Here is an 11,657-nt window from a genome sequence, read left to right on the forward strand (position 1 = left end):
CCTCATTTATTTTGTTTTCTCTCCATCTTGATGGCCTTTGACACTGAATAGGCTGTAAATGAGCCAATTGCAGAGAACAATCCAAAGTTGTGCAGGGATGCGGTCAGCTTTAGCTTATCCGATCCCTAGCACATCAAAAGATGAACAATACCCTTTGAATGCATTGGAGTCTGCCCACTAGTTGAATTGGCCATCATTGTTTATTTCTGTCCAGGGTTTAGATAGTATTGTAGCCATGTGAAGCTTGCATAGTTTCCTTCGTGCTGTACATTTTATTAAGCATAGTACTGCATGCTTCTGTTGATAATCACAATAAGCAACAACTTTAATGTCTGTATGCATAATTCATAGGGCTGCCAGACTTCGTGCAGATGGTTGAATGTTAGCAGTTGTGATTTTTCAGTTATGCACTTGTTAAAAAGTGTATGACTGAAAATCGCTACTGGTAACCGCCATACTGGCTCAGTGGTTAGGATGCTTTGCTACTGAACCCAGGGACGCGGGATCATATCTTGGCCATGGTGGCCACTTTTCAATGTAGGTGAAAAGCAAGGCGTCCATGTGCTGTGCGATGTCAGTGCACTTTAAAGAACGCCAAGTGGCCGAAATTACTGGACTCCTCCACTACAACGTCTCTCATGGCCTGAGTTACTTTGGGACGTTAAACTTAAAACCCAAACCAAACTTGTTAAAAGCTTTCGAAGCATTAAAATTTCATAAGGGTGTCATAGAAGTGGTAATATAGAAGACAAAAGATGCTACAAGCGCAACTATTTATGTTCTTGATTTGTACTTCTTTTATCAGCTAATGGCATGAAAGAAATTTTTTTCCCTGCACGAGAGCACTCAATTGCAGTGCTCCTAAGTTGCAGTTTGGAACATTTAAACATTTGCTCTCAAAATGTACATTTGTCCTCTGCAGTGGCACATTTCGATCATGTGCTGAGCTCTAATTAAACCAGTTAATGTCATCTCTTCATGAAGCCTATTAAGAAAGACAGCAAGTAGCTTTAATAATACATATCTGAACCCTTAAGGGCCTCAGCAATGCCTTCGAGGGCTCCGAGATAGGCATCATTTTATGGTTGAGAGCTGCCTTTTGAACTGTGCACATCTTGACACTTTATCTTTGGAAGGTAGGAACGGCATAGCATAAACATGTTGAATGTAAACAGTATGCATTAAGATCATCTTCACGAGTTGGGTGTGTAGAGACAGTGAACAGGCGTGTAAGAAGAGCCTGTTGGAAACCCACCTTGGAGAGCAAAGCCTGTACGAGAATTCAGTTTTTTCAGGGACTTTTGTAACTATAATAACTGAGTATGCACAATTCTGGTTTATATTTTGTATTATACATTACAGTGTTTTGTGTCTAATTTTTTTTTCAGTACCTCTCCTTTGGCCCATACCTGGTGTCTTCTCGCCACAACCCCATGTCAGCAGTTCAGCTTCGTTGGTCGAAATCGCACGACCCGGATCTTGCCAGTCATGGCCATTGCCAGGTGAACATTCTTTCGAGAAAATGATGTGTGATTCCTGTGAATCTCATACTATCACTGTAGTAGTTACCTTTTTTTTTTCTTTCTTTTCTGTTGCCTGAGGCTTGCCTACAGAGTGTGCCTTTTTATAGAGGCTGCCCAGACCTTTTCAGCTGAGGACCACGAATACACCTTACAGCTCTGCCTATAATTTATTTGGCAGAGGTGAAAAAAAGCTATACACAATGAAACATAAACACATAGAGGAACAAAGGTGCAACACACAAGCGTAGCACTTTTTTGCGTAGCACTTCTTTGTTTATCTACTGACTGCCAAGCCACTCGTAGAACTGTGGAAAAAAAAAAAAGGAAAACTCATGGCCTAGCCTGGCGTAGGAGTGACGTGCCTGACTTGGAATCCAAGGGTCCCGGAGGGTTTTATTCCTGTCCACTCTTGCATTTGAAATCAACTGTCAGAGTTGGCAGCTCCTCTCGATTCTTTGATATCATGTGGACTCAGTAAGACGCACAACCTGCTGACTAATCAGTTCCTGGTGATGTCGGCTACTAACTACCACTTACCAGAGGAGCGACAATGATTGTTCACTCACAACTCCAACATCGACACTGATGCCAATGCCAGATTTTCTGGATAATGATCCATTTAACGCTGTCGCTGTAAAAGTAACAAACACATAATTATGGCTTCTCTCCGTGGCTTCTATCATTGAGGCTTGCAGGCCCTCTCAGTATGCGGCAAAATAAAAACTCCGGACTTTAAAGAAGTAGTATACAGTCTTTAAAATAATCCCATTAACATTATAATAGCACTGTTGTTTGAGTCGCAGATTATGACTAGCAGCTTACCGGTATCGCTCGAGAGGAAAGTATACAACAGTTGCATCTTGCCCGTACTCACCTATGGGGCTGAAACGTGGAGGCTAACCAAGAGAGTTCTACTTAAGTTGAGGACAACCCAGAGGGCTATGGAACGAAAAATGGCAGGGGTAACATTAAGAGATAGAAAGCGTGCAGAGTGGGTCAGAAAAATAACTCAAGTTTCCGACATTCTAGTAGAAATTAAGAGGAAGAAATGTCGCTGAGGGTAACAAACTGGATTCCAAGGGAAGGAAAGCGTAGCAGGGGGCGGCAGAAAGTTAGGTGGGCGGATGAGATTAAGAATTTTGCAAGGGTCAAGTGGATGCAGCTAGCACAGAACCGGGTTAAGTGGAGAAATATGGGAAAGGCCTTCGCCCTGCAGTGGGTATAATCAGGCTGCTGATGATGATGATGTTGTTTGAGTCGGACAACGCTGAGCTTATAACTTAGTGTTGTGCACTGAATAAAAAATGAACGAAGTTAATGATGACTCTTAGTTGCCTGGTTTCGTAAATTGATTATGGAAGGTATTTCTTGCTCAATTAATCGTATCAGAGCAATGTGGATGGCTAAGAGGTATATATCTGCATCGTGCCATATCGTCATTATAAATGATGAAATTGCAGCCGTATGGCAACAGGACACAATGTGATGTCTGACTTCTTCAGGTAGAGAAAATTTCTAGGGCACCCCACAATGGCGTCCAGCATAGCCTTGGTCACTTTGGGACATAAAACCCTGTAAACCAAGCCGTTTTCATACACAGGGAGGACAAACCTAAGTTGACTTCTGTCAAGGGATCAGCATGATCTCACACTAAAGATGCTATTTTGGCTAGAAGCAGAGCTCATGCAAGATAGGAAAGGTCAGAAAATTAAATTCAGGTGTCACCACTCCTAGTAAAACCAAACTATGGTGCGTCGAGGCTGTTTACACACACATCCCTGAGGCTTGGCAACACAGCCGTTCACTTTGAAATGATGGCCATGGAGCCTCGTTCGGTCCTTATACTAAGAACTGAGGGGGCAGGAAAATATGAAAATATTTAGATGCAGTGTTCAGCAATTTAAGTTCCTTTTGCTGCCGCAAATACATAAGCAGAAGGACCCATGGAAGGTGTCCTCAATGTTCCTTTAACTGCCAGGTTGATGCAGATCTGTTTGAAAGCATGTGATTTTGCCCTGAACTGGGAGTCTGTCTGGAAGTGCAGAAAAGAAAAACAAAATCCGAGTCGCACATATTGTTTCTTCTTGGCCTCTTTCCAGGAAATATAGTCGGTTGTTGCTTGTCAACTGTCGTATTGCTGATTCTTTCGATGCAGCACACAGCGCGTTGCATTTCTCATGATGCGGGTGCCTTGGCCACGACACCGCCCAGTGCAAGCAGCTTGGATAAAAGTAAGCAACATTCTGCTTTCTTGTCCAGTCTGCAGCATTGAATGATGCTGGTTCCAAATCCAGTCTTCACCAGATTTTCACCAGTTATCTTACAAAAATGCAAGAGGGGAGATGGAGAAGCAAAATGAGGCAAAGGTAACAAAATGTGCATAAGTATGCAGGTACGAAACTTAAGAAAAAAAAAAAAAAAACATTCTGCAGCACAATACCCCCCTCTTCTCATTAGAAAAACAGGAAAGCTGGAAGGAAAGGAAATTTTGCAGCTTTAAACAAAAGGTGAACAGGACAAATGGTGAGCTCTTTCTCCACAGAACTACTTTATGAAAATGTTTCATGTGGTAAACAGTTCTACTCCCCTGAGGTTTGGTGGAAGAAACTGTACCTTTCGGCACTTCTGATGCATGCATGTCGCCTGCTGGACGGCGCTTCAAGGACAGGCAGAATTGCATACTTGGCAAATCCAAAATGGCAGTTTAGAGCCAAATGCTAGTCAGTGCATTCTCAGGCATACTTTTGTCACATTGTTTACGATAAATGCAATGTCGGGTTCAAGCAGTCTTGTGAAACAGTTTATTCAATCCCACCTTGTGATTGGCTGTGTAATGGCTCTTTAATTATGTGCCCCCGATAGCAGCCGCCTATCAGTTTAAGCTGTTTAGCATGATCCCTTGAATATATGCATTGCAAAACGATGCGCTCAGTTACTGATCCCAGCAAATCCACCACATGGGGAGCCTTTGTACAGAGCGGTTTGTGCAGGTCCAGTTACTGCAATCATGCTTTTCCAAGCGTTGCTTGTTATGCAAGAATATTGTTTTACTATGAAACATGTACTCTTTTCCAAGTATATTTTTGTATAAGCCAAAAAGGGCACCACTGCGATGCTTCCGTGGTTAGGGCACTTCTCTAACATAAGCCATAGGACGAGTGTTCACGTGGCTACGGCTGTGGCTGCATTTCGATGGAGGCGAACTCAAAAGGTGCCCATGTGCTGGGTAGGTAATGTCAGCACTTGATGAAAAATAAATACAGAGCCCTTGTTACAGTGTCTCACACATCTCGTGTCTCGTTCCAGGATGTTGAACCACACAATTTATAGTTTTGAGTAAACTAAAAAATCAGCGACTTTTGGAACAATTCTTCTTGGTTTTGGGAGTTTGCGTTCCCTAATTCAATCTAGTTAATGTCTGTGTTTTGAGTGAAGTTCAGAAATCTCTCATGCATATTTATTCTGCATTTATAGCCAGTGCATTTTCCCCCTCCAAATGAGTTCCAGCGTGGCGGCAATGAACCAGCTAATGCTTCTGCATTATATAGCGAATACATCCACTTTCGTAGGCAGTACCAAATTTTCACAAATAATCGGTGTACTTGGTTCTTTGGATTGTTCGCCAAATGGGTACATTTCCAGCAGTTCCCCGCCATTGTCGTGGAGTGGTTAGAGAGCTCGACTGCTGTGCCCAAGGATGCGGGATCGATGGAAGCGAAAAGTAAAGTGACCGTGTGCTGTGCGATGACAGTGCATGTTAAAGAGCCGCAGGTGGTCAAAATTTCCGGAGCCCTCCACTGCGGCGTCTCTCATAGCCTGTATCGCTTTGGGACCTTAAACCACATAAACCAAACCAAACATTTCCAGAGTGGTATTTCTTTGAGAACTGAGCTTCTACCTCACCTTCTGCATTACAGCGTAGTTTGTTTTGATTGGGACTCTTCAATAACTCTTCAATGCAGCTGTATTCTAATTATTAAATAAACAAAACATTGAAACATAAACGTTTTGCACTGTTGCTGTGTGGGTGTCATTCCTAACCCAATCCGCTCGGATGATGCAGGTTTTGAATGGAGCAGCAAAGAAGATGCTGGGGCCCCCTCATGCTGTGCCATATCAGCTCCATACAGTCCGGACCTGCTGGACAACCCGGAGCTGATTGCAGGGAAACATAGCACCATGCTTAGCTTCCCTTCGTACATTGTGAGTCATTGCTCAAATCGGGTCCTACTCAGTGGGCCCTCCGTTTTTCTACTTGCGCTTGTCATTAGATGCACTATGAAGTGCAATCTTGTTAGGCTGTAGTGGCTTTGTTGCGTGATACCGCCCAGGCTAGAGTTATGGTGAGAGCTTGATGAGTTCACGGACAACAAGTTCAGTTTAATTTTATAACAAAGTGGCAGCTAATGATGCGCTAAGTTCCCAACAGTTGTCAAGTGCTGTTGTAGTTCTGGGTGTTTCAGTTGTAACATTTTTGTCAATTTTTGTCATCATTTGAATGCATGGCGTTAACAATGCCTTTAATTCATTTGAGACCATCAGAAAACAGGCAGGGGAGGGGATGCAAGGGGAGGGGGGATCGAGAAATGTCTTCTTGAAAACTTGCTTATGTTTGTCTTACTGGCTATTTTGTCCTGTCGACTACACTTTCTTGGACAAGCTGATGTATCAGCCACATCTTCTGAGCAAGCTTCAGATGAGTTGAAGCAAATTAGGAGGACAGCCCTTCTGTACACAATGTAGAAGCCTTATCTTCAGAGGTACTAGTTTTTTGTCATTGATGTATTGCATCGTTTACAGGGGTAGGTTCGAGGCTGAATTGTCTTACTGAAATGCGCATGCAACGGAAAATGGTTGAAGGTGCGAGATCACGCCTGTGTGTGTGTTTTTAAGGCGAAAGCCTTTAATGGCTCATGCTGTCGTGGACAAAGTGTGTCCCGCTTTTGTGGTGTTCTGATTGGCTGAGGCGGAATGCATCCTTGCCATCTGCAATGCCACACTCGAACTCGCGCCAAGGAACGCCACGCGACAGGAGCGATGGTGTACCGTCCAAATTCACACTTGCCGGAGAAAGTGCGATAGATACTGCGCCTTTCCTTTCCTGTAAACCAATTATAATATATGTAGCACTGCAACGAATGCCGACAAGAGGCTAATGATGGGAGGCAAATGATGGGAGGCAAATGATGGGAGAGGAAGGGTAGGCGTTCGCCATTGTCCTCTTAAGAGACATCTAAGAGACCCTGTAATTTTTTTCTTCTCCAGACCTCCATAATCGACTATGTGAAGCCATCAGATCTGAAGAAAGAGCTGAATGACAAGTTCCGCAGCAAGTTTCCGCTCATCCAGCTCACTCTGAGTAAGCTGAGAAGGTGAGGAGAATGGCACAGCTTTTATGCCACCTTGAGCTTGTTTTCAGGGAGCCGGCATGTCGAACACGCTGCACGTGGTCAGGAAGAGGTGGAATAGAAGTTTCGTTTCGTGCTTCCCAATTTCCACTTAGAGCCCGAAGTCAAATAACAATCGTTTTAAAGGGCACTGTGGAAGTTTTAAATGGCTAAAAACAGCGCAAGTACAATGCAGTGACAGCATCTAGCACAATAGTATCACTGGCAAAGGTATTAGCAGCTTGCTGGCATGAGTTTCTTGAGCCATGAAGGGATAGACTGCTTGAATGGATCACTGTTCGAGTGATGTACCATATTTACAAAAGTAAACAGCAGTTTCATCCTGCCGATACTCATCTAGCACATGGTAACCTGGACGTTAACAAAAGGGTCTGAAAGTAGGTTGAGAACAGTGTAGCGAGTTTAGAAAAGAGAAATGATACTAGATGTATACGAGGAGGAAACAGAAAGCGAGAAGTTAAAATAATAAAGAGAATTGAGAGTACAAAAAATAGAGTTGGGCAAAATGTGTGCAATCTGGAGATGACTGGTGATCTGTTAGAATAACGGAGTGGATTTCAAAAAATTAACTTGGTTAGGGCCACCTAAATGTTGGATGGGGATCAAGTTCACCGGGATTGGGTGACTGTGGCTGGCGCGGAACAGGTGTAATCAGAGGTGAATAGCTGAGGCCTTTTCACTGCAGTGAGCACAATATGGCTATTAGTGGCTGTAATGGTTAATGACGGTGTAAATGGAATGATATTGACCTCGACCAGCACCTGCGTTGTAAGTACTTCTGCATCTTAACTGCACCTTAGTCAAGAAGTCTCATTTTTCCGCAAAACACAGTGCTCAGGATTTGGTGACGAATGCAGTTTTGTAGCCAGCAAAGATATTGATCTGCCGGTGATAAAATGGGAAGTCTTCAAGGGATTTGGTACTAGAGGAGAGTAACGACCTCTTATCTTTGTTGTATTTGTTGGTTGTTGTGGTCTTCATTGTTTATTGGCAAGTTTTGGCAGTGCAGGTGTTGATTTAGTTGAACGGCATGTTGCAGATGTTGTTTTCTCCTCATTTACTCCTCCTTTTTTCTGCTTTTTTCCGTGTGCTTGCAGTTTGAAACGTGAAATGTGCAAGATCGCCTGCGGAGAGGTGAGTCAGTCACTGTACAGTTCCAGCATATGCTGCGTTGAATACCACAGATAAACTCTCATAATGAACAGACTTTCACATGAATGCGGGCCCTGTGTTAGTCATTAATGTTCAGTGAGAGTTGGAAAATTGTAGTCCGCATGATAAATGCATCTTAACAGACTATACCAGTATTTAAAAAAAGAAAAAAAGGAGTGTGTTCATTACACTATATTAATTTAAACGGAGTATTACTGACACTGTTTGCACACATGCTTATACAGCCGAACATGGATAGATTGAATTGTTGCGTATATCAAATTCTTGTATGGGAGTGTTGTTCGCGTTTATGTACTCCCACTCAGCGGAACATTTGATACATCGAATTGTTCACTGTGGCACTGTGCCCCTGCAGGGAATGCTTCTCCTAATGGTGTCCCATGATCAGTTCTCGTGCATGAAACCTGTTTGGCTTCAAGGCCATGGGTCCCTGCTAACAACACTAACACTGTAAAACCGTATCACGATGTGAATGTCGAGTTTCTTTGAAAGTGGCCATCGGTCTGGTGTGCTGATTTTCAATGTGACACTGCTGTCATGCGGAAAAGCCGGCGCTCGATGCATCAATTGTCATGCAATGAGGCGAGCCCAGCTGACCAAAGGCTTGCGGCAGCTCTCGCGTGGCCTGCTTCACTATTGAAGGCAATGCAGGTATCAACTGTACCCTAACTTTAATTGAGATATTACTGCATTTAAAGTGCACTAGTAGCATAATTAGACCATCTTACAGTAAGCAGTGGCTTATGCTTTGTGAAAAGCCTAAAGCATCGTACGCTACAGCTTTTATGCGGGCCCTAATCTTTAACGACGCTTAATTGCACCACGCGCTGAGGCGCCGATCGAGCCAGCCTACACATGTATGCGAGCTCTGGCTCTCCGATCCTTCTTTGCGGGATATTTGGTGCGCGACCTCGTGCCCGCTTGGCAGCACATAAAGGTTGATCTAGTGCGCCTCCTTTTTTCGACACCTGGCACACTGGTGCACTTGATACACGGCTGCGCGTGGATGCCTCATGGGTCTCCGTGAGGCCGTGGAGTCGCTGCTCCTGCGGTGACCATTGTGCTGCGTCATTACGCTGGCAGGCAGCACATCACTGCAAGCAGCCCGCTGCTAATGCAGCTACACTACATTCATACACTCTGGGTTACAGAGATGTTTTATATAGCGAATTACATTGATATATCGAAGCATTTCGCGATCCCCTCCAGGTTCGATATGTCCAGGTTCGACCATACAGGCACGTGCTTTTTTGGATATGTTTATGCTCTTTTGCATGGACCCCGCTGCAGTGGCTCAGTGTTTAGGGCGTTCGACTGCTGTCCCAAGGAAGCGGGTTCAGTCACGGCCACTGCGGCCACTTTTCAATGTAGGCGAAAAGCAAGGCATCTGTGTACTGTGCAATGTTGGTGCATGTTAAAGAACCCCAAGTGGTTGAAATTTCCACTGCCTTCCACTATGGCATCCCTCATATCTGGAGTCGTTTCGGGTTGTTAAACCCTATAAAAGAAAAAGAACTTCTTTAATTCGTTCTGCTCACTTTTTGGCTGCTCCTCTAATGTCACACACCAATGCATTAGATGATTTTTCATTTGCATTGTGCTCATACATCGAAAGCAGTTGCTCAATGGCCTTCCAAACATTTTCAAAAAAGCTCGAATCGTAAGAGGGAGCCCATTTAGTAATTGTAAGAGGCAGCGCCTTAAGAACCGCTGCCGTACCCTCCCTGTATAAAAAAATAATAATAATAAATGTATTTCATCATCATCATCAAGCTATGAAAGGTTTTGTACTCTATTTGAGACCATTTCTCTTCTTATTTGCAGCACAACTTTGTACATGCTGTACAGAGACATGCTGTATATGCATGGTTACTCACTTTTGTTTTTTGCTTTGTTCACTCTATATTGTACAAGTATGCATCAAGTGATTAAACCTGAATTAGTTGAAGCAAGTTTTAAATCCCATATATCCGCATACATTGTTAATTTCTCTATTTTATTGTTCTCTTTTGTTAGTGTGGAATTGACTTGTTAACTGTGGCCCAAGCCTACGTGTTCTTCGAGAAGTTAATCCTGAAGGTAAGAAACATTTATACTAGTAGCCCATTCAGTCTCCTCACCAGAGGAGAAAACAGCTCTAGCCTAATCCTGAACCAGTTCGCTAGGTTTGGTAGAGTTGAAAACCGCGTTTATTTAATGAAAGCCCACACAAATTTCCCCCAGCCTGAACGCCGAGCTCACTTTTTTCCCCCTTTAGTCTGAACTCTTTTATTTAGACAGCGCTCCTGCATGTGCGCACAGCTGTTTATCTTCTTATTTTCGTCTACTTGGCTCCGTTGTTGCCACTTCTCTAGCCTCGTGTTTGATGGAGTGGCGGGCAGTCTTTGTTGGGTGTGTGCTCTGCCTCTCTGTGAAGTGCAGTGTTGTGTAGTATATGTCACGTTAGCCTGTTTCCCACCATGCAGGATATATGAGCTGCTGGAGTTGTGGCATGTTCTCAAGGTTGTGTAGTCTCTGATCATGTGGTCCAGGTGGCTCGAGAGATTATCATTTGCCCTCTTTTTTGGTGCAGCTGCTGATTCACAAGCAAAACCGCAAGTTGTGTGCCGGCGCGTGCCTGCTGCTCTCGGCCAAGCTGAACGATGTGAAGGGCAACGAAATGCGAACCCTCATTGAGGTCGGTGCTGTAGTAGTTAATATTAGTAGAACATCACTGTAGTAAACTCGGATAGAGTAAAAGCTTCATCTTCATCTTCCATAGACGACTGTACATTTTTTTTTTTTTATAGTAAATACAGTTTTAATAAAACCCAGTTATAGTGAAGTGCTTCAGGCTGCGGCGACATACTTTCCACGAAATGATATCACGGCACATGTGCAGCCTAGGTTGCGAGGCAAATTTTTCTTTTTTATTTTTTCAAAGAAAAATAATGATAAAACGATAATGGCTTAACCACCAGGCTCATGAGGTTTAAGGAGAAGCCAGCTCCGCAAGGGCCCTGGAGTCGTGAGGCAAAGAATGCGGTGTGCAGGGAATAAAAAGCAAGGAAGAAAAGCTGGCTGTGAATGTGGAAGAATTGCAGTGCTGTCCATTCTGAAAATAAAAATGAGTAAAAGTGCAGCAAGAAGTAGGGAAGGGAAGAAAAGGCAGAATGTTCGCAGCACTGTGTAGCACGAAGCACGAGGCAGCGGTGCCAAGCGGAGGCGTGGCGTGTGGTTTTTGTTTGCCACACTTGACTGTGTTGCATGCATTTCTCAACTATCACCTCTTAATGACACAGAGACAGTGAAAAGCGATGCTGTAATTACGCAAAGTATGGTTTTCACGCGAAATCAAACTCTCGCTGTATTTGTAGCCACGTTGCCTTCATGCTAAAGCGGTACTCCCACAAGATGCAAACATGAAATCTGATAATGAGGAAAAAAAAAAAAGATTGTGTAAAGAGGTGATAAGAAAGGATAGGAAGTATTTTGGAGTGTCTCTTATGAACTAACAGAATGTGTTTAGTAGGTGGCCATTTAATTACCAGATAGAGTCGTCAAGGGCCCTGTA

The 11,657-nt window shown here is 43.6% G+C and overlaps 1 protein-coding gene across 1 annotated transcript in view; it reads left to right on the forward strand.

Moving 5' to 3' along the window:
• The window catches only part of LOC146179151 (uncharacterized), a 134,791-nt gene that overhangs the window by 120,060 nt on the left and 3,074 nt on the right, over positions 1–11,657 (forward strand). Inside the window, exons 6-12 of the mRNA XM_084578833.1 lie at positions 1,389–1,502; positions 3,679–3,754; positions 5,587–5,726; positions 6,789–6,895; positions 8,029–8,065; positions 10,121–10,183; positions 10,677–10,781. Of these exons, the coding sequence (XP_084434959.1) occupies positions 1,389–1,502; positions 3,679–3,754; positions 5,587–5,726; positions 6,789–6,895; positions 8,029–8,065; positions 10,121–10,183; positions 10,677–10,781 (642 nt within the window). The remainder of the gene's footprint in view (positions 1–1,388; positions 1,503–3,678; positions 3,755–5,586; positions 5,727–6,788; positions 6,896–8,028; positions 8,066–10,120; positions 10,184–10,676; positions 10,782–11,657) is intronic.

This window comes from Amblyomma maculatum, chromosome 9, assembly GCF_055883805.1.
Source record: "Amblyomma maculatum isolate TAMU_Amacu chromosome 9, ASM5588380v1, whole genome shotgun sequence".
Classification (NCBI taxonomy): Eukaryota; Metazoa; Arthropoda; class Arachnida; order Ixodida; family Ixodidae; genus Amblyomma; species Amblyomma maculatum.